This window comes from Leucopleurus acutus, assembly GCF_964270905.1.
Source record: "Leucopleurus acutus genome assembly, chromosome: 13".
NCBI classification, from domain to species: Eukaryota; Metazoa; Chordata; class Mammalia; order Artiodactyla; family Delphinidae; genus Leucopleurus; species Leucopleurus acutus.
Window position 1 is genome coordinate 84,913,443 of NC_139155.1, and position 23,562 is coordinate 84,937,004.

The 23,562-nt window shown below is 50.2% G+C and overlaps 1 protein-coding gene across 3 annotated transcripts in view; it reads right to left on the reverse strand.

Moving 5' to 3' along the window:
• The window catches only part of SCARB1 (scavenger receptor class B member 1), a 79,234-nt gene that overhangs the window by 21,241 nt on the left and 34,431 nt on the right, over nucleotides 1-23,562 (reverse strand). For all 3 annotated transcript variants that reach the window (XM_082853369.1, XM_082853368.1, XM_082853367.1), the window contains exons 2-7: nucleotides 15,123-15,280; nucleotides 12,497-12,638; nucleotides 8,920-9,123; nucleotides 6,446-6,541; nucleotides 4,474-4,589; nucleotides 2,370-2,536 (exon numbers count right to left, since the gene is read on the reverse strand). In XM_082853369.1, coding sequence (XP_082709495.1) covers nucleotides 2,370-2,536; nucleotides 4,474-4,589; nucleotides 6,446-6,541; nucleotides 8,920-9,123; nucleotides 12,497-12,638; nucleotides 15,123-15,280 — 883 coding nt within the window. The remainder of the gene's footprint in view (nucleotides 1-2,369; nucleotides 2,537-4,473; nucleotides 4,590-6,445; nucleotides 6,542-8,919; nucleotides 9,124-12,496; nucleotides 12,639-15,122; nucleotides 15,281-23,562) is intronic.

A 23,562-nucleotide genomic window follows, 5' to 3' on the forward strand; every position in this document is an offset into this window, starting at 1 on the left:
CACTGTCAGCCCACCTACAAGCAGAAGTTCCCGTAAACACCAGTGAAGAAAGAATGAAGTGAACAGGGAACAAGGGCAGGTGGGCCAGAAGAGGCCACGACAGAGGTGGGCACTTCCAGGCCCCAGCTCCAAACCCTTCACCCACGGAGCACCTCACTGCCTGAACTTGGGGAAACCATCCAACCTGATGGCAGTCCTTCCTCCCAACCCGGCAGCAAACTACCCCTCCCAAATTCCCATCTCCAGCTGGAAATGTGGTCCCAACCAAACGGGCCGCAGAAGGCGAGACCTCGGAAGATAAGGCGTGGCTTCTTGTCCTACCAGCTAGGGTCTCACACCCTAGCCTCGAGCCTCAATTCCCTCAGTGCAAGGTACACCCACACATCCATACGTTCCCATACTGTGTGAGCACCCACTACATACTGGGCCCAATTCTAGAAGCTAAGGACAGAGTCCTGCGTGGAGTATTTACAAACCAATACAGGAGACAGACAATAAGTGAAATAAAAGACACCCTCAGTGATTTCGGGGACAATCAAGGGTGAAACGACAGGAGCAGCTGGGAGGCGGGGCAGGGGGGCAACTTCAGGATGGAAATCAGCAGGCCTCCTGGAGGAGGTGGCATTTGAACAGACCAGAAGCGGGTAAGGGAGTGATTCACACAGATCTACAGCAGCCTGGGAAACAGCTGATGCAAAGGCCCTGAGGCAGGACCAAACGAGCTATACCCTAGAAACAGGGAGAAGGGGCGGGGCTGAAGAACATCAGTGGGGAAAGTACGGGAAGAAATGACATTAGAGAGACTGGCAGAGGCCAGATCCTGACGGCACTGGGGCCTCTGTAGGGATTTTGCTCTACACGCATGGGGCGCTAGTAGACATTTCAAGCAAAGGATTGGGTGGCAATCCGAGATTTTGAAAGGTCCCCTGGGCTGCTTGCTGGAACAGTGTCCAACAGAACCTTCTACGATGATGAAAATGTTCTCTTTTGTCACTGTACGTCCCACAGGGCAGTCACTAGGCACGTGTGGGTGGGAATCATTTGAAATGTGGCCGGTGCAAGGAACGCACTGCCTCTTTAATTTGATTTCATTCAAACCAATTTCAATTTATCTTTTTTTTTTTTGTGGGGGGGGGGTGTGCCGCACTGTGCAGCCTGCAGGATCTTAGTTCCCCGACCAGGGATTGAACCTGTGCTCCCTGCGGTGGAAGCGCAGTCTTAACCACTGGCCCGCCAGGGCAGTCCCCGATTTCAATTTAAATAACCACACGAGGCCAGCGGTGACCGCACTGGACAGTCTGGGAAACGGATGGTACACGGGGCGGCCACAATGCAAGAGGAGGGCCAGCTGAAGGGCCCTGGACCACGAGGCGGCGGGGGAATGGAAGAAAGCAAGGATGCAGGCAGGGCGCACGGGGCTTGCTGGCGACCTGGATGAGGGTTGGGAGAGGGAAATCGAGCTGACATCCAAGTGTCCAAATTGAGCATGTGAGGCGGGGCCGTCTCGGGGACTGGCACACAGCTGGAAAACACTGACGATGTCAGAGGACAGTGTGCCAGTGCCAGGGGCCGCATCCAAGCCCACAACTGCAGAACAAGAGTTCACGGAACCATCAGGCTGCTGCCAGCTTCCTTCCCTCCCCAGGTGGGGTGGAAGGTCCTCCCCATGAAGCCTCCCTCTCAAGCCACCTATCGTGACCTGGGAGGCAGAACGATGCCCTTCCCAAAGATGTCCGCACCCTCATCCCCGGGACCTGTGAATAAGTTAGGTTACACGACAAAGGGAATTAGGCCGCAGGAGGAATGAAGGCTGCTAATCCGCTAAAAATAGAGAGCAGTGGCCTAAATTATCCAGGTGGGCCTGATATAGTCTCCAGGGCGCTTAAAACTGGACAAGGGAAGCAGAAGAGCTTCAGAAAAAGAGATGTGACCACAGGAGTGGGATCAAAGACTTGTGATGTTGCTGGTTTTGCAGACAGAGGAAGGGAAACCTGAGCAAGGGATTCTAGGGGCCTCTAGAAGCTGGGAAAGGCAAGAGAAACGGAGTGTCCCCGTCAACCTCCAGAAAGGAACACAGCCCGCTGACACCTGGATCTTAGCCTGGAGAGGCCTGTGTCCGACCCCTGAACTACGGAGCTGCTTAAGATCATAAACTTGTGCTGTTCTAGACCACCAGGTTTGTGGGAATTTATGACGACAGCAACTGATATACCCAAAGCGTATTTTTTTTTCTGGTTATCTTTCTGCTGCCCTATTTATCTCCAGCCTAATGGGATTATCAAGAGTATGGAGGCCACGGAGTAAATAGACAGATAAGCCCCTCATCACGGGCCACACCCTCCCGCCCTCCCGTGGGGAATGACACATACTGAACCTGCAGGTGCTGACATTCTGAATTCCGGACTCCCGGCAGGGGCAGAAGCCCTCATTGGGCGGGTAGACGGACCCGTTGGCAAATAAGGTGTTGGGAGCCACGAAGCGAAAGGTGGGGATGCCTTCGAACACCCCCTGCTCCTTGTAGATGAGCTTCATGGACCTGCGGGGACAAACGATGGAGGATGACACCCCAGAATGAGGTGGCTGGAAGTGGGTGGCCCGAGTTGAGCCACGCCCCACGGGCACGGCCACCCCCCGGGTCCCAGCAGCCGCCGTCTCTCGCCCGGCGAATTGCAATGACCTCCCTTATGGGTCTCCCTGCCTCCCCCGCCTGCGCCAATCCATTCTCCGCAAGCAGACGGAGCTTTAAAACAAGGACAGACTATATCGCGACCCCACTTACAACTGCAATTGCTTCCAGTCTAATCTAGAATAAGATCTAATGTCCTCACCATGGCCCACAAGCTTGTAGAGGGTCCAGCCCCTGCCTACCTGTACTGCACCCCACAGGTGGTATTCCTCCCACATGCTCCATCCTGCCCCAGGGCCTTTGTATCTGCTACTCCTGGTGCCTGGAACGTTCCTCCCTCATCCCCACATCAGACCTCAGTTCTTCACTCAGGTCACGGTGCGGCTGTCAGCTCTGTAGGCAGCAGCAACGTGGCTGACACCCTATTCCCTCTTCTGCTCACCCTGCCGTATTTCTCAAAGGCACGTCTAACCTTGAACATGGGCTGTGGATCAGAACTGCTCCACCCGTGCTGTCCACGGGGGCCACTCAGCACACGTGGCCTTAGAGCCCTTGAAACAGGGCCTGTCCAAGTCAGGATGCAGCTCTACGTGTCAAATGCACTCCACATTTCTACGACTTGATACCCCCAAACAATGGAAAACAGCTCTTCAATATTTTACATCTGTTTACACATTGTGAAATGATACCATTTTGGATCTCCTGGGTCCAACAAAACATCATTAAAATTAATTTCACCTATTTCTCGCTACTCTTCTTTAATGCGGCCACTAGAAAGTTTTAAACTGCAGATGGGACTTGAATTATATTTTTACTGGAGAGTGCTGGCTTAGACAATAGTATCACGTCAATGCTGAATTTCCTCATTTTGGTGACATGATGGGGTTATGTAAGAAAATGTCATTTTTAGAAAACACCCACTGAAGTATTTAGGCGTCCAATGTACTCTCAAAGGGTCCAGGAAAAATATACAGAAGGAGAGAGAGAGAAAGAGAGAAGTGTGGGATGAGGATAGAGCAGAAGGGGCAAAGAGAAACCACTGGGAAATCGGGGAAGGCGATGCAGAGAAAGTTGCACATTCTCACAACTTTCCTCTAGGTTGAAATTCCTAATTTTAAGAAGTGAACACACACAGCAAAAGCGCCTCCGCTCTCTGACGCTCCCCTGGGGTGCGTGGGCCTGAGTCCCCCGCCAGGACATGACTCCCAGGGAACCATCTTGTCTCTGTGGGGACCCCAGTGTCTCGCACAGACAGGGTTCCATCAGGGTTTGCTGGGGAGGCAGGTGGGTCAGAGTTCACATCAGTGAGATCCCAAGCAAAGGGTTTTTCCAGAGTGGCCTGAACAGAGAAGCCGAGGACAGGACAGCGCCCAGAGAAGAGCTCTAGGAGCCACTGTCTCGTCTCACCCCTCGGCCGGGGCCACCGCCATTGTTCAGCCCCAAGCTGATCTCCGAGGCTGCTACTCTGGAGACTGGAGGGGCTGCAGGAGAGGCACCCAGATGTCACAGCACCCAATGGGGAATTGGGGCAGCCGAGCAAACAGCACAGGGGGCCCATCGCTTGCCTTATGGCACGGTCCCTGGCAATCCTGCCCATTTCCTGCCCACCACGACCGAGCTCCAACAACCGCCAGCAGCCTCTCTCTGGGCCTTGCAAAAGCACCAGCGATTGGCGTCTGCCCTTCATGGTGCAACCAGAGATAATTCAAGATGGCGCCAAAGGCCGCCGGACACACAGAGAGACGAGCGCTTTGCAAGTTCACACCACAAGCCGCTTGATTCTGCTCTGAACGGCCACAAGGCAGATTTCCCAGGAGGCCCAGAATGTCCCACGTCAGGGCAATTACCGGCAGGCCTCGGGGCTGTAGAATTCCAGCGAGGATTCAGGAGTCATAAACGGCGCCCATATCTGCCCGGAAGTCCCATTAATCATGTTGCACTGATCGGAATGCCAGAAGTTGACCTGTGGGGACGCAAGGCCTCGTAAAGAAATGCTCTCGGGCATTTCCTACCTGACTTGGAGCTGCGACTTCACGGGCCATGTGCTCTGGGGGATGTCACTACCCACTTGACAGAAGCCTGTCCCCTAGGAGAGACAGCCTGGTGCAAGGTGAGCAGGCTGTGTAGACAGCCAGAGACACTGTCGACTGCAGCTCCCCGCTCCCTAACCATGGATCCCTGAATGTGCAACTTTGCTGGGGACTCAGTTACTTCATCTGTAAAATGGACCCATCACTCACATCTCCAAGGAGCACGGTGAGCAGGGGACACTGACCTCCTCACCTCTCAGAGAGGAAGGACACTTTCTGAGAACAGATCAGGTTAGAAGGTAGCCCAGTAAGCAAAATATTTAAAATAATAATGGTGGCTACCAGATCTCAAAAGAGTAGTTGCCTCTGGGGAGTGAGACCTGCACAGAAAGAAAACAGACTTCTCACATTCTACCCCTCTGTCCTAGGAGAAGGTTTTTAAGCATGTGTACATTTATATATCTATATCTATATATATATATATATTTTTTTTTTTTTTTGGCCGCCTGCGGGATCTTAGTTCCCCGACCAGGGATCGAACCCAGGCCCCCTGCAGTGGAAGCACAGAGTCCTAACCAATGGCCCTCCAGGGAAGTCCCTGTACATTTTTATATTGAAAAAGCAAGCCAAAGAGAATTTCAGTAGCGCCCATTCGGAACGGTTACTAATGGTTGCAAATGGTAACCCTGCCGCTCTGGGCACTGATGGGGAATAACCTGTTCCCCCCCGCTCAGGTCTTTGCCACCATCACGCAGATAAGCGTTTGGAAGGTGTGAGCACCACCACCGCACAATCATTCTCGTGCGTGATAACAAAAGGCCACCAGGTAAAAAAAGCAAGTTGCAAAACTATGCACATAGGATGATTTCACTTTGCTCCAAGGAGGAAAAAAAAAACAAAACACACGTGCAAATCGCTACAAATAGACAGGAAGAATATACCCAACGCTGATAACTCTGGGTTTCCTCTGTGACTCAGGTGGGAGTGGGGCTGGATGTGTGAAGTCGTACAAAGTGCACTTTATAGCTATTATTTTATTTTTTCATGCGAATGTCTTCCTGTGTTTCTAGCGTAATTTTTTTTTTTTACTCAATAATCTTTTACTGCAATGGATGGTTATATCATCAGTGTAATATCTGGAGCATTCTCGTTAGTGAGGCATCAAAGAAACAGTTCTGTTCCCAGCATACATGTAAATAATCGGTGTCTATGCCCCCCACACACACCTGGAACAACGAGCTAGATTTTGGGGATTTTTTGTTTGTTTGTTTTGGTTTTTAGCCGCATCTTGCGGCATGTGGAACTTCCCCGACCAGGGATTGAACCCGCGCCCCCTGCAGTGGGAGCCCGGAGTCTTAACCACTGGAACCACCAGGGAAGTCCTAGTTGAGCCTTAAACAGGTAAAATCCCCAGCTCTGAGAGCATCTTCCCTGCGGATGCAACCCCCTCCTGTTTGTGTTTTGTTTTGTGTTGTTAATTGGAGCACAGTTGATTAACAATGCTGTGTTAGTTTCAGGTGTACAGCAAAGTGATTCAGTTATACATATACGTGTATGTATTCTTTTTCAAACTCTTTTCCCATTTAGGTTATTACAGGATATTGAGCAGCGTTTCCTGTGCTATACAGTAGGTCTTTGTTGGTTATCTATTTTATATATAGCAGCGTGTACATGTCAATCCCAAACCCCTGTTTGAAGAGGAAGAAGGTGCACTGGGTGGCCTGCCCTGGCAGCCCCTGCCATCCCTACCCGGCCCCTGTACGGGACGGCCAGCGGCTCTTGCCCTCACCTTGCTGACCCCGTTCCACTTGTCCACGAGGTGGATCCTGCTGAAGTTTTTGACCCCCGTGAACACGGTGAAGAGCCCGGAATCAGAGTTGTTGAGCTGCAGACAACGGCAGAGAATGACACCTTTAAGCCCCAGGATGGAGGCAAAGGACCCGGGGACCAGTGGTCAAGCCAGCCCGCTTAGTTACAGGCGGCTCCCTCTTCACCCGGAGGACAGGGGCCTCGTTATCTTGTTCACCGCTGCATCCCCAGCACGTGGGGGTCAAGAGGAGGAAGACTTGGGGGCTTTCTAGGAGGAACACTCCCCTGATGACAGCATCCGTCCTAGAAAGAGTCCCACCTTCCCTCCCAGACTCTAGGAGAGTCTGGTTCTCCTCCTAGGTGAATAGTAGGGTCACCCCATTACTCCCCCAAAATTAAAATAAAGCATGGTCACGTGACCTCTTTGATCAGTGAAAACGATCAATGAGGAGAGAAGTGGTTCGTCACTTCCAGGTGGGAGCTTTGAGAGCCAGTGCATGCAATTTCACTGTGCTTTCTGTCGCTACTACAGAAACCAGGGAAGTGTGTGTCCAGCTGGAGCCTCCCTCAGCCTGGGTCCCTGAGTGACAACAAAGAGCAGAGGCCCACTGGCCACCCGCACTGGACATGGCATATAAGCAAGAGATAAACTTTTGTTGTTTTAAGCCACTGAGATCTGGGGGCTGCTAAACCTGGCACATCCTGAAGCATACAGGCACACAGGACCTGACGTTTATCAAGTACTTTCTAGGCAGGAAGCACAGGCTTTGGCACTCTGAGGGTATTTCTTAGAAAAAGTTTTCTAATTCAGAGCAAAAACATGCAAAGCGTACAAAGAAATGAGTGACTGCTGGGTCGAATCTAGAAAGCACCCTTCCGAGGACGCCATACAATGTAAGGTGTAGCACCCATTAGGAACTCAATAGGGGGTGTTGAGTGGCCGAATAGCTACATCGATTACTAACTGGTTAAGCCAGCAGGGCCCAAGTTCAAAGCCTGCTCGGGCTTCCTAATATCTGTGTATTCTGTCACCCGTCCATTTAGAGCTTCATGAACCCAAACTTTAGCCAATATAAGGGGACAGTAACAGGAGCCTCTACAAAGAGGTACTGAGAATATTAAAAGAGCTAATGTGTAAAAACTGCTGAGCACAGTGTCTGAGAAATAATAAGAACTCAAAATGCTTTATTATTATTATTATTGTTGTTGTTATTATTATTAATAAGTGCTCACCCAAAAGGATACTAACACAATAGTTATAATAGACAAAGTGTATCAGAGACTGCTAGTCACTACCCGAAGTCCATTCTCGCCTTTCTCCTTCCTAACAAAACCCGAACCTTACTCAGGGCATCAACACACTAGCTAAAAGGTAACATTTTCCAGATTGCCTTGCAGCTAAGTGTGGCCACATGACTAAGTTCTGGGCAATGGAAAGCAAGTGGAAATTGTTTTTCTCCCTCCTAAAGAGGGAAACAGCTGGGACATGCTGTTTTGTCCTCAACTCCCCTGACTGCCCCTAAAACTCCCACCACTTCATACTTCCTGCTGTTGCCTAGAATGTGGATGTGATAGCTGGTGCTCTAGCAGCCATCTTGGACCATGTGGTAATCTTGAGTATGGAAACCACACCCTCAGGAGGGCAGAGCAGAGGAGTAGAAGAATTCTAGATCCCTGAAGAGTGTGAAACCACCACAGGAACACTGAACAGTCACTGCTGGACTGTTATTTTGGGATTTCCACTATACATACTCAAAAATAAGTTTTAACATGCTACTCAGTTGGTAATAACTTTCATTTATTTACAAGTTTACAGTTTGCTTTGACAAGAATCATGTCACTTACCTTAAACTTGCCAACTTACCCACACACCCAGAACCTGTCATCCTAGTCAAAAATGTACTGAGCAGCTATCACATGCCCAGAACAGAATCACGATTTCTCCCTCCCACTGCCCCCAACACCAGATCAGCGGAGCCCCAAAAGGAGGCTGAAGCTGGAGCAACTCAGGGGGCTGCTTACAATTCGTGGTTGAGGGAGCCAAGGTCAGGGATCTGCCTCTACATCAGATCATGATTCAGGATCCCAATCACTGACCCTACCAGGTCAGCAGGGGTCAAGGTTAAGAAAAAGCAGGCAACTCAGAGCAATGCTATAGTTGACATTTGTGACCCGCCTCCCTCCCCAGCAGCCACGCCCCTTTCTTTCAGCAACAGTCACATCATTTGCGCCTGGATCAAGCTGCATCTGAAACCACCCCTAGAGTTTTCAATTATATAAGCCAATGAATTTTCTATTTTGCTTAAGCCGGTTTGAGTTAGAGTTTTCTGTAATTTACACCCCACAGCTCCTGGGCCCCCAACCAGCTCCAAAAGCGAGCTGGTAACCGGTTCCCAGGCTGTGTCAGTGGAGGACAAGACAGAGGCCCTGAACTTCTCACTGGGCCGCACTTACCTCAGCAAATAACCCGAACTTGCCCTTGAAGGGGAACATGTTTGGGAAGTACTTATTGACGAGGTGGATGAGGGGATCCTCATAGCCCCACATGATCTCGCTGACAGTGCGGTTCATGAAGGCACGTTCCCCAAGGGTGCTGAACGCCAAGGTCATGATCAGCTTCAGGCTCATGGGCCCATTCTCCATCATCATTGCTGCACTCTGCAGAGCCAGGGGACACCACGGGTTAGAGGCCAGACACAGCTGGTCTGTCCTCCCTGAACTTCAAGCCAGACTTCCAGGCACAGCCCATCTAGAGAAACGTTCAGGCCTAGAAGGGTCCCTGCAGTGGACACGCGGGGCGTCTGGGTCATCCGGAACCATTCCCTGATCCTTCAGGAATAGGACCACCTGTGCTCTTGAGTTCAGGCCGAGTTAACTCCACCCCTAGCCCCACAGGCAGGCATGTGGCTTAGGCCTGGCCAATCAGAAACGTTCCTCTCGGGACTTCCCTGGTGGTCCAGTGGTTAAGAATCCGCCTTCCAGAGCAGGGGACGTGGGTTCGATCCCTGGTTGGGGAACTAAGATCCCACATGCCGCGGGGCAGCTAAGCCTGTGCGCTCTGGAGCCCGCACACCACAACTAGAGAGAAGCCCGCGCGCCGCAACGAAAGATCCCACGTGCCGCAACCAGGACCCAATGCAGCCAAATAAATAAATATTTTTTAAAAAAACAGTAAGAAAGAAACGTTCCTCTCTATGTGTACGTAGCCCAATCACAGCCAACAAGCCCCAAGGAGCCAGTCGGCTGGGACTGTGGGGTAGAGAGGGGAAGTGCCTGTGGCTGTCCTTGAACGTGGGGTGTGCAAGGCTGTAGCCACCCTGAGGGGCAGGTCGGCCAGTGCATGGAACCATCACAGATCCGGGCAACCTTGTTTGCACTCTGCATCAAGCCACGTCTGAAACCAGACCGACTCCTGCCCTTTCAGTAACAAGAGCCCACATATGCCCTTTTTGCTTATGCCAATTTAGAGCGCCTTTTACTATAAACTTGTAACCAAAAGAATCTTCATGGAGACTCGACTCTACTTCCTTAGCATCGCCCTCCCAAACTCCAGGCGCAAAAGACCCCAAGCACCTCTTCTACCCAATATCTGGGTGCTTAGAATTTAGGTGAATTTATTTTCTAATTTTTGCTTTCCTCTGGAGATACTGTCTTGGCACTTGGTTTATTTTTTAAAGGCACCTCATCCAAAAGCTAATCTCCACCTGTAGAAAAGGGAACAGAGCCAGCATTTCCTAAAACATAGAGGTCTGACTCCATGGGAACTCACAAGGGTCTCCTTTACGTTATGATTTTTTAAAGGTAATAAATAGATGGTTTTTAAAAATCATAAAAGGATACAAAGCAAAAGTCCCTCTCCGACCCCTGACCCCCCTCTTCCTATTCTTCTCCCCCAAGGCAACCCACTGCTCTGGGCTCTTGAGTATTCCTGCAGAGAGAATCTACACCAGCAGTCAGCAAACTACGGCCCGTGGGCCAAAGCCAGCCCACGGCCTGCGTTTGTACAGTCCGGGAGCTAAGAATGGTTTTTTATATTTGCAAATGGTTGAAAGGAAAACAAAAGAAGACTACTCTGAAAAACATGAAAATTATATGAAACTCACATTTCCGTATCCATTAAACAGTTCCTTTGGAATATAGCCACACCCACTCATTTATGTTTTTGTCTCGGGCTGCTTTTGTGTTATACTGGCGGAGTTGAACAGCTGCAACAGAGAACGTCTAGGCATCCAAGCCTCAAATATCTATCTGGCCTTTTACAGAAGAAGCTCACCCTGGTCTAGGTACGTAAAGGCGCTTGTGTGGAAGTGGGTACGTGCGTGCAAGTATTTCTCCTTTAGAAATATTAGAAGTAGGGGCCTCACACATGTGTTCTGCACCTTGCTTTTCCCCGGTTAGATATAACTAATAGACTGTTCCATGACACCCCCTGCAGCCCTGCCTCCTTTTGCTGGCTTTATACTAGTCCACTGCCCGCCCACGGTAGATTATCACAACATAACTCCACATAACACACGTTTAGGTTGTTTCTAGATGTTTGCTCTGAAAACGTTGCTGAAATAAATATCCTTGAGAACAAACATCTTTGCCCACATGTGTTATTCTGTCAAGAGGACAAATTCCTACCTATGAAATTTCTGAGGTCAAAGGCACATGCAATTTATATTGAAAATCACTACTTTCCAACAGCTCATACCAGTTCTGTGCCTAACGACAGTATCTGTTTCCACACACGCTCCTAAGCCCTGGGCGTTATCACACAGTCTTTGCCAACCAGCTCGGTGGGAGAAAATGACTTCACTGCCAAAACGTGTATCTCTGAGGGGGGCAGCTGCAACGCTTTGGGCTGCATTTTCTGAGCTTCTGTTCTGTCCACCCAACGGACTTACCAGGTGCCTTTACGTCTGATCCTGAGCCCAGCCCTGGGCCAGGCCCAGAGCAAATGCCTGATGACCTTCAACTGGGTGGACAGAGGATTGAATGGAGGTCTGCGTGCCACAGAGGACAGACTCACAGCCCAAACTTCGTAGGTTCAAAACCCTAATCTGCTATTCACTAGCTGAGCGACCTTAGGTAAGTCACCTAACCTCTCTGTTCTTCAGTTCTCCTCCTCTACAAATGGAGAAAATAATAGTACCTAACGACCATGGGATCGCTGACAAGTAAACAAGGTAACATGTGTACAGCCTTAAGCACAAGTTCTAACACGCAGTGTTAGCAAGATGCTCGTCCAGCAGGCCTGAGACTGCTCTCTCTAGAAAGGCCTCCTGGCCAGGCCGGCCTTTGGCTGGTGTCTGAGATCCTGGCTTTAGGAGGGCTCTCACCACCCCGTAACTGAGAGGGGCTCACTGCGCCTGGACTGTACCAACGTGGTTTACGCGGACCACCTGCTTTCCTGGACCTACGTGACCAGCCCCCAATAAACACCCTGGACGCTGAGTCTCTAGTGGGCGTTACTGGTGGAGGACACCCACCTGTATTGTCACAAGTCACCGCTGAAGGAACGAAGCGTGCGCTGTGTGACTCCCCTGGGGCAGGGCTCTGGACGCCTGTGTCTGGTCTCCACCCCACGTGCCCCTTCCCTCTGCGGATTCTGTTCTGTCTCCTTCCACTCTACCAAACCAGCCAAGAGCAGGACCACATCTGCCGGGTCCCGTGAGCCCTCCTAGTGAGTCAGCGAACCTGGGGGTGGCCTTGGGGACCATGACACTCATGGCAGGCAGTAAATCCAGCTACTACAATGACTCTCACCTGCAGAGAACGGACACCCTGCCCTTAACCTCCCCCTAAACACCACAGACGACGACACGGACCCCCATTCAGCGCCCCCCGCCAGTACCTCGTTTTGGAGATTTTAGATTTGCAGAATTGAAAAGAGGAAGACCATGACTTTGGCCAATATCCCCAAACCAGAGCCCAGGATGCACCCAGGAAGCCCACTGGGCTTAATGTCACCGCAGGGGCCACAGGCTGTGCCTCAAGGGACTGACCGGTGCAGGGGGCAGACAGAGAGACAGAAGGGGCGCCTCACCAAGACCAGGATGTTGGGCATGACGATACTGTCGCTCTCTAGGCCGCGGGACTTGTCAGGCTGGAACTGGAAGCTGCGGTACTCGAGGAAGGACACCGTGTCATTGTCATTGAAGGTGATGTTGCTCTTGTGTCTGAACTCCCTGTGGGCGAGGAAGCCGGTAGGTCAGCTGCCTGGGAGCCAGAGGCCCTCGGATGTCTGCACCAGGCTTGGCCGCCTCCCCTCCATCTGTCCTCCCGCCACCTGCCCACTGCAGGACACGGCACCAAAGCGTCTGTAACCAAATCCCAACACGCCCCCTCCCCCTGGCCAAGCCGCCGCTGTCCCTCATCAGTCTCTTCCCGGGCTTCCCTGCTCCTCCGGGGTAGGCAGGGAGGATGGTGGTGAGGAATATGCACTCTGAAGACAGAGGGTGGGGTCTTGAATCCCGTCTCCATCATTTACTACCCCAGCCTCAGTTTTCCCACCTATAAAATGGGAGTAATGGCACTTCCCTGCCGGTCCAGTGGTTAAGACTCCGCACTTCCGTTGCAGGGGGCACGGGTTCAATCCCCAGTCGGGAACTAAGACCCCACATGCCGCAGGGCGAGGCCAAAAATAAAATAAAATAAAATGGGAGTAATAACAAAACCTACTTCATTAGGCCCCTACTTGTGAGGATTAAGTGAGTTAATGGTTGTCAGATGCATTGAAAACATTACAAATCAGCGGCAAGTTTCATTGCTGCTCTGCTGTCATTATTCTCCCTTGTTCTGCAAACTGTTCTCCACAGAGCATCCAGAAGAATCTTTGGAAAGGGGAAATCAGATCACGTCAGCCTCTCGCCCACACCCTCCTTTGCACACAGGATAAAAAACCAAGCTCCTACTGTGGCCTCCGGGGTCCTCACCATCTGACACCATCCCGTTCTCGGGCTTCCTCTCTCCCACTACCCTCCTCACTCCTAACACGCCAGCATTTACGCTGCTTCGTTTTACCTTACTTGTCCACTTGTTTATTCCCTCCCCGCTCCCCATCGAAATGTCATCTCTGTGAGGCAGGAGCTTTTGTCTGCCTTTAACAGTGAACGGGGGAACTTCCCTGGGGGTCCAGCGGCTAAGACTCTGCTCCCCCAATGCAGGGGGCCTGGGTTCGATCCCTGGTCCGGGAACTAGATCCCAAATGCATGCCACAACTAGGAGTTTGCATGCCGCAACTAAGGAGCCCGCCTGCCGCAGCTAAGACCTAGTGCAGCCAAATAAATAAATAAATATTTAATAAAACCAAACAACAACAGTGAACTGGCACAGTGCTTGGCACACAGGAGGCACTCAATAAACGTTTACGGAATGAAGGAATCAATAGGAACTTTGGCAAACCAGACTCAGCTCTGACACAGAAGCCTTTCATGGGTGAGCTAAGCCAGGGTCACAGTTTCCTGAGGGCACAACAGGCAGAACAAGAAATCGGGCCTCGTATTCCGACAGGCCTCCCTGCCTCTCGGAAAACTGCTTGGGCCAATCCAACGAGCCCAGTAGCCACTGGAGATCTGCACCCTCTCAAAGAAAACAATCAAACGAAGAGGCTGTGGCAGCAGTGGTCAGAATGGAACGGAGCAGGACCCCAACAAATCCTTTCCATGTGCCCCATTTTGTGTCTGTAGGAAATAGGCTTCATTCAGCTTCCTTGACCTCCCCTGAGTTCCAAAGGGTAGATCCAAACAGTTGCTAATCAGGGGAGGGAGGGGATGCAGAAACAAAGGGGGAGCAGTCAGGAGACAATAGCGCCGCCTTGGGGCAGGGTCCTGGTTCCCCCTCAAAGGATACACAGAACAGTATCTTGGAGTTGTTCTGTAGGAACTAAGGCCCCCACCCAGGTGGAGGATGGTAACTTCAGGCCGAGCACAAGATTCCTGGGACACCACCCAGTTACCTCACCACCAACCAATCAGAAGAAAGTTTTGCACACAGTGGGAGGTGATGAAGGCTCTGACCCGCTCCCCAAATGATTTCCCTTTAAAAACTTCCATGGTCAAGCAGAATCTTTGGAACTGGTTTTTGGACATGAGTCCGCCTTCTCCCCAGGTTGCCGGCCTCCTGAATAAAGCAACCTTTCCTTTCCAACCAACACTTGCCTTTTTTTTTTTACTTTTTGGCCTCACGGCACATAGGATCTTAACACCCCAACCAGGGGAACTGTGCCCCCTTCAGTGGAAGCTCGGAGTCTTAGCCACTGGACCGCCAGGGAAGTCCCAACACTTGCCTTCTGAGCAGCGAGCAGCTGAACTCAGGTAACAATAATATGTTAACAGCTAATGTTTATTGAACACTTACTGCATGCCACGCACTGTGCTGGGCTTTCCGCTAAGCATCTTATCCAATCCTCATAACCACCCACAGTGCGTACTGTCATCCCCATTTTACAGAGCGGGAAACTGAGGCACAGGGAAGGAAAGGCCTGTGCCCACGGTCAGAGAGCTGCTGAGTGGCAAAGCCCGGCGGTCGCTCTCCAAGTCTCAAGTGCTAGAGCACCAGATTGGGAGAAGCAGATTGACCCTGAACAAGCCCCACTACTGCGAGGGGCCTGTTTTCTCATCTGTAAAATGGGGTGATGACCTGAGTCCCAGCCCAGCCCCCTCCATCCTCACCTGTACACGTAGGGTCCGCGCTCCCGCACCTGCGGCTTCTGGCCTTGGAGGATCTCATTGGGGTTGACGACATCGAAAAAGTAGACAGAGAGGTAGAAGGGGACGGGGATCTCCTTCCACATGTTGAAGGACAGGCTGCTGGGGTCAATGCGCACATTCTGTGGGGGATGAGAAAAACAGGTCCGTGAGGAGGAGGGCCAGGGCCCCCGCCCACCTACCCACCCGGCTCCCAAACAGCTGCCTGGTGCCAGCCTGTGCTTCAGACTCCACAGGCACATCCGGGAAGGGGCTCCCTGGAGGGGGTGCTCTGGGGGCAGGAGGAGGTGGGAACGCTGCTCTGGAGTTGACATAATTAATGTTAATAGGTAATATTGTTTTTACGTGGTATTTTTTTTATAAATTTATTTTGTTTTTTATTTATTTTATTTTTGGCTGCATTGGGTCTTTGTTGCTGCACGCGGGCTTTCTCTAGTTGCGGCGAGCGGGGGCTACTGTTCGTTGCGGTGCGCGGGCTTCTCATTGCGGTGGCTTCTCTTGTTGCAGAGCACAGGTTCTAGGCACGTGAGCTTCAGTAGTTGTGGCACACGGGCTTAGTTGCTCCGCAGCATGTGGGATCTTCCTGGACCAGAGATCAAACCCGTACCCCCTGCATTGGCAGGCGGATTCTTAACCACTGCGCCACCAGGGAAGCCCTTATGTGTTATTTTTAAAATGTGTTTTCATAACGGCAGCCTGATTGGGGGACCAGGAGGTGGCCGCTGCTTGACCACAGCACTTGGCACCCAGCGGAAAGTGGGCTCTGTGTGCCAAATGCGTCATTCATTCATTCACTCATTCATTCAACACACATTTTTTTAAAACTTTAGTATAATTGATTTACAATGTTCCAGGTGTACAGCAAAATATTCAATTGTACATATATATATATACTCTTTTTCAGATTCTTTACTATTATAGGTTATTATAATATATTGAATATAGTTCCTCATGCTATACAGTAGGTCCTTCTTGTTTACCTACTTTATATATAGTAGTGTGTATCTGTTAATCCCAAATTCCTAATTTAGCCCTCCCCATCCCACTTCCCCCTTTGGTGATCATAAGTTTGTTTTCTATGTCTGTCAACACACATTTATTGAGCACCTACTACAAGTCGGGCCCTCTTCTAAGAGCTGGGGATAGGAGAGCGAACAAGACAGACCCAGATCTCCAACGTCGTGGGGCTCTTATTCCAGTAAGGGAAAGGTCTTCAATAATTACGGTAAAGTGCCCGCTAGGTGACAGGGCATAGTGAGAACACAGCAGGGACAGGGAAGAAGGCTGCAATTTTAAACAGAGGAGTAAGGCAGGTGAAATGTAAGGAAAAACAAAAGACCAAAACTAAACCAAAATTAAAAACTAAGGGCACTGAGGGGAATACGTGTATTTGGTGGTGGTGGGTAAGTCTATGAAGAAGCCACAGTCCGTGCAAAGGCCCTGAGGCAGGGAGGAGCTGAGACAGAGCATTCAGGAACAGCAAGGAGGCCAGCATGGCCAGAGCAGGGTCTATGAGGGGAAGAGCAGAAGGAGACGAGAACAGGAGCAGTTTTCCACGAAAAGCCAGCAAGGCAGAAATTTATATAAACTCTAAATCTCCAGATTTATAAAGCTTGGCCAGAACTTGATTTCCTTAAACGGCGGAAGATAACAGGTCTGAAGCTCACTCGAAGAGTCTGTCAGATACACTGGCCTCTAATCCCTGCTTCGCTCTTCAGCTCTGAGCTCCCTGCCCCAGTGACACAGGAGGTCCCCCCAGTGCCACCCAACCCTGCCCCCGCCCAGCCTGACCCAGCCCATCAGATAGACGCTCAATGTTGCAAAGCTAGATGTCTGGGCAGCTTGCGTCACCCTCACCCTTTCTTTGAACGTGGTCTTCCAGGACAAGGACAGCCACCCCCACTGTCCCCAAACAGACTGTCCCAGAACCAATGGGCAGCAGCCCCAGAGAAAGCAGAAGGCTGGAGCTGGAGATCAGGCTCAGCCCCATGTACCCAACCGGCAGGCTCTGGGAAGGAGCAGATTTGGAGGGAGTCTGACCCGAGGGCCCTCCAGGCAAGTTAGTCGGCCCTGAACCTCAGTTTTCCCATCTGTACAATGGGGCCAGTGACTCTATAGCCTCAGCTGTGCCTCATTTGACCTACGTGGCATTTAAATGAAGCAAAGTTGAACTCATTGCCAAGAACAAAAAACTGGGAGATTTAACATAAAACCTGGACTTCAGGGTTCTCTTGAAAGTATCAGGAGATCAGAGACTTGCCTTCAGGTGTAACAATCCTTTATTGATAAACACGTCTTCCTACCAGCTACAGGAGTCACAAGGATCATTTTTATAACCCGAGCATCCAGTACCTGCAAATAAAGGTGACTAGTAAACATGGTTCGTACAAAGCAACAAAAATGGGTATTTCCCTGCTGGAGAGGGTATGGAGAAAAGAGAACCCTCCTACACTGTTGGTGGGAATGTAAATTGGTGCAGCCACTATGGAGAACAGTATGGAGGTTCCTCAAAAAACTAAAAATAGAGCTACCATATGACCCAGCAATCCCACCCTTGGGCCTGTATCCGGAGAAAACTCTAATTCGAAAAGATACATGCACCCCAATGTTCACTGCAGCACTATTTACAATAGCCAGGACATGGAAGCAACCTAAATGCCCATTGACAGACGAATGGATGAAGAAGATGTGGTACACATAGACAGTGCAATATTACTCAGCCATAAAAAAGAATGAAATCATGCCATTTGCAGCAACACGGATGGACCTAGAGATGATCATACTAAGTGAAGTAAGTCAGACAGAGAAAGACAAATATCATACGTATCACTTGTATGTGGAGCCTAAAAAAAATGATACAAATGAACTTATTTACAAAACAGAAACAGACTCACAGACACAGAAAACAAATTTACGGTTACCAAAGGGAAATTAGGAGGTTGGGATTAACATATAGACACTACTATATATAAATCACTTAGTTGTACACCTGAAACTAACACAACAGTGTAAATCAACTATACTCCAATATAAAACTAAGGAAAAAAAAAAAAAAACACGAGCATTTCCCAAGCGGGCCTGTGTGTCAGGTGCTTGTTCTAGACTCTCCACTGCATTGTCACTTCCCTGACTAGCACCACGATCCTTCGAGGCAGCCACTATTATTCTTATCATTATTATTACTATTATTATTATTGGTTTCCTTTGTCAGTTTTAATGAAGACGTAAGTGAGGGAGTTCGGTGCGGGTTGCAGGAGGGTCCACTGTGACAGGTGACAGCTGACCTCTTCAGTGCGAGGGAAAAGGCCACAAGACCCTGGTGGCGGCCGGCCCTGAGCGCGCCTCTCCCAAGTTTAATGCAGGGAGGGGGAAGCCAGCATCCGGGCCTCCCAGCCCCCAGCTCTGGAGCTGCAGAGCCCAATGAGGGCACATCCCGGGGCGGCCAGGAGAGGGGAGGAGGGACGGAGTGGCAGCCCCGTGCACAGCTGTAGGGAGGGCCCGTCCCCAGCTCAGTCCTGACACATACAACCGAGAGGGCAATTCGGGTGAGCACGGAGGTGGGGGAGGACATGGTGAACGGAAGGGGTCACCCCCCCTAAAACAAAGGCAGCAGTTGCAACTCCTGAGGTCCCCGGGGCTTGGGTTTTTCCAGCTCCTCCCATGTTTTGTGAGCTGCCAGAAATCCAGATGTTTCTATGGCATCTCCCAATTGTTTCAATGGCAGCAACTTATTTTTCAAAATCAAACACACCTGGGGGCTTTCCTGGTGGCGCAGTGGTTGAGAGTCCGCCTGCCAATGCAGGGGACACGGGTTCGAGCCCTGGTCTGGGAAGATCCCACATGCCGCGGAGCAACTAAGCCCGTGAGGAACAACTACTGAGCCTGCGTGTCTGGAGCCTGTGCTCCTCAACAAGAGAGGCCGGGATGATGAGAGGCCCGCGCACCGCGATGAAGAGTGGCCCCCACTCCCCGCAACTAGAGAAAACCCTTGCACAGGAACGAAGACCCAACCAAGCCAAAAAATTAAAATAAATTAAAAACTAAAAATTAAAAAAAAAAAGTGCAGTTCCATCACATTTAAAAAAAAAAAAAAAAACACACCCGGGAGGCAGATCACACATCTTAAGGCCACGGCTGGACCGCCGGGATGCCCCTCTGCCACGCCTGCCGCAGCACCTCACCTGCACCATCTCCCAGAGGGGGTGACCTCTCCGTGTTACAGCGGGGGCGGGACTGGGGCCCGCGAGGCTGGGTAGCTCTCCCCCTCCCCACTGGCCCACAGCAGGTCCCACCCCAGAGGCCATTCCCTCCTCCCCCCCGCCCCCCCCCCCACCAGCCAAAGGCTTGGAGAGTGGAATTCAAACGTCAGCCTGGAAGCTGCTCGTGGGGTTGCAGGTGGGGGGGCGGGGTTGTTAGTCATGCAGGACGGAAATCTTTAACCCAAAGCAACAGACAGGCCCACAGGGAGGAGCGACAGAGGGGCAGTGCCATCACGCCCTCTCTCCATCCCCCATCCACAGAACAGATACACCCGGGGCTAGTAGGTAGGGGGCCCGCCTGTCCTGGCTTCCGTCAGCGCACTCGGCCAGGAGAAAAGCGACATCAATCCAGTTTCCTTCTTTTGACGTGTTTGGGATAAAATGTAACAGGGAGGAGCCAAATCTGACTCCGTGTTGGACCTGTTTCTTTCACTTTAACCTTTGCTTGCCGCTGCTTTTGTTCACTAAAAGGACTGTCTATACAGAACCGCCTGCCTCGGGGAACCCTGCCCCTCTGCCTGAATGTTAAACCAAATGCCTTTGTTCAGGGAAGCATCCGGACCCTGTCCACCTGGGCACGGCTGCAAGAAAGAAGAAATGAACACATCCCCTCCCCGAGGCTGGCCATTCCAGGGGATTTTCGCAAAACTTATGGCCTTTGTACTGTCTTCCTCATCTCCTCCCCCTCTCTGTGCTAGAAAAGAAACTGGCATCCAAACCCTGTAAGATGGTTACTTTGAGACATTAGTCGGCTGTCTTCTCCGTCTGCTGGCTTTACGAATGAATATCGTATAGACAATGGACTCGAGGACACGGGGAGGTGGAAGGGTAAGCTGGGACGAAGTGAGACAGTAGCATGGACATATATACACTACCAAATGCAAAACAGATAGCTAGTGGGAAGCAGCCTCATAGCACAGGGAGATCAGCTCGGTGCTTTGTGACCACCTAGGGGGTGGGATAGGGAGGGTGGGAAGGGGACGCAAGAGAGAGGGGATATGGGGATATACGTATACATATAGCTGATTCACCTTGTTATACAGCAGAAACTAACACAACATTTAAAGCAATTATACTCCAATAAAAATGTTTAAAAAAAAATTCGTATTCCCTGCCTCAACACCTCGTCTCCAATTTATTGGCCTGTCGTGCGGCAAGCAGAGCGAGCTTGGACTCCGTAGTAAAAATATATTACATGAGATCTACCCTCTTAGCAAATATTTAAATATACAATGCAGTATTGCTAACTCCTATTCATCATGCATAACTACTGTTACTACTACTACCAATAATAACAAACATAAATAAAGAGGTTGGGAGGAAACTTTTGGAGGTGATGGACATCTTGATCGTGCTGATGGTTTCACAGGTGTACCCTTGGTGATGGTTTCACAGGTGTATGCTTCTCTCCAAACTCGTGGTGACGGTTTCACAGGTGTATACTTCTCTCCAAACTCATCGAGTTGCATAATTATATACATATAGCTTTTTTAAATGTCAATCATACCTCAATAAAGTGGTTTAAAATTTTAAAAAGTTTCCAGTTCCTGCCTCCCTCCCCCAGCCCTGTTTCTTGGCAAAGGTCTGGACACGGACAAGGCTTTTTTGGAATTCCGGAATCCCTCTGTGCTTTCCTAATCTCCTGGCCTGCCCACCCAGTTCAGGGATAAATCAGTGCCAAACCGATGAGTCACCAGATGAAGCCATGTGTCTCTCCCTCCAACAGAAGGGGTTTTGGGGCCCTGGGGTCCCACCCCTGTTCATCGGGCAATCTTCTGTGACCCAGCTCTGCTTTCTGGAATAAGTCACTGATCCTCTCTGCACCTCAGTTTCCTCATCCATAAAATGGGTGTAATGATAGCGTCCAAAATAAGTGGGTATGTAGAGGTAGGTGCTTAGAACAGGGTCCAGTAGAGCCTGGGGACCCAGAAGATCAGCCATGCAGTTACCTGGCACAAAGTGACCAGCCCTTCCTCCTCCCCCTGTCACTGCCCCACCTCCAGTGGGGGTTGGACTTTGCACCGCTTGCGATCCACAGGATAACTTTGTTTCGGTCACACCGGACCACAGGCATCAGGACCAGGAAGCTGATTAGATAACAGTGCACAGGCCAAGCTCAGGGCCTTTTGACTAACATCTGATTCTATCCCTGCCCCCTCCCCTAAGGTCAAAGATCACAGCCCGAAAACAAAGACTGAGAGAGAAGGCCAAGGTGATCCCTCGTTGGACGCCACTCCCTTTTATCCAACCAGATTCTCCAGGCTCATTCTGGACAGTCAGGAGGGCTGCCTGGAAGAGAGGGCATGTGAGCTGGGGATTGAACAAAGGAGTTGGGCTTTGCCAGGGAAAGAAGATGGGGAGGGCGGTCCTGGCAGGGGCCCCGCCTCTGCAAAGGCTAGGAAGCCTTTAAGAGCATGACTTACCTACATGTCCATCAATCACAAAGATGTTTTTAGAACAACTCAAACATCCACAATGGATAAACCAACTGCTGTGCCTCCATACAATAGAATAAATGCTCGGTAATAAAAGGGAACCAACTGCTGATAAATGCCACAAGGATGAACCTCAAAAGCCTATGTTAGGGACTTCCCTGGTAGTCCAGTGGTTAAGACTCTGAGCTGCCAAGGCAGAGGGCACAGGTTCGATCCCTGGTCGGGGAACTAAGATCCCGCATGCCGCACGGCGAGGCCAAAAAAAAAAAAAAAATTAGACAAACAAGCCTATGTTAAATTGAAAGAGCCAGATACAAAAAGCTACATACGATACGATTTCACTTATATGACACTGTGGAAAAGGGAAAACTCTAGGGACAGAAACCAGATCGGTGGTTGCCAGGGGCTCGGGGGAGGGAGGAAGTTGACTGCAAAAGGGCATCAGGAAGCTCCTTGGGGTGATGAAAATGTCCCATCCCTTGATTTTGGCTGCCAAATAGGTGAGATGTATACATGTGATAAAGCTCATCGAACGACACTTAAAAAGGATGCATGTTACGGATGAACCTTGAAAACACGACACTAAGATTTTCTGACAGTTTTATTGAGACCTGATTCAGATACCACACAATTTATCCATTCAAAGTGTACGACTCAACGGTTTTTAGTCTATTCTCGGAGTTGCGCAGCCATCACCACCGTCTAATTTCAGAACATTGTCATCACCCAAAACAAAACCGCATTAGCACTCAATTCTCTCCCCCAGCCCCTGGCAACCACCAATCTACTTTCTGTCTCTATGGATTTGCCTTTTCTCAGATAAAGAGAATCATACAAGTCTTCAAATGTGTCCCTAATTCTCTATTTCTTAAAAACAAGCAGAGACACAAAAGGCCACATATGTCTTCTTTCACTTAGCAAAAGGTTATTGAGGTCCTGATCACTCATCCTTTTTATGTGTAGTTTATTGAACTTTATGCAATGTATATACCTCACCGGTATGGCAACTAAAATCAAGAGATGGGACGTTTTCATCAAGCCTTTTTTAAAAGCCTTTTTTCATCAAGCCTTTTTTAAAAAATAGATGAGCACATCTATGTTCACAGCAGCATTATCCGCAATAGCCAATAGGTGGAAGCAACCCAAGTGTCCATCGATGGATGAGTGGATAAATGCAATGTGGTGTATCCAGTGTTATTCAGCCTTAAAAAAGAAGGAAATTCTGACCCAGGCTATACACCATGGACGAACTTTGAAAACATCACTAATGGACGAACTTTGAAAACATCACTAAGTGAAATAAGCCAGTCACAAAAGGACATACACTGTATGATTCCGTTTATGTGAAGTGTCTGGAATGAGCAAGGGAGTTCCCTGGTGGCCTAGTGGTTAGGATTCCGGGTTTTCACTGCTGTGGCCCAGGTTCAATTGCTGGTCGGGGAACTGAAACCCTGCAAGTGGCGCGGCGCAGCCAAAAAGAAAAGAATAGGCAAATTCATAGGGACCGAAGGCAGCCTGGTGGCTGCCAGGGGAGCATTGGGGAGGGGCTCCTTAACGGGTATAGGGTTTCTTTCTGGGGTGATGAAGATGTTCTGGAACCGGACGGTGGTAATGGCTGCACAACATCGTGAATGTACTAAATACCACTCAACTGTACGCTTTTTAACGGTTTAAATGGTGAGCTTTACGTTAAGTGAATCTTACCACAAT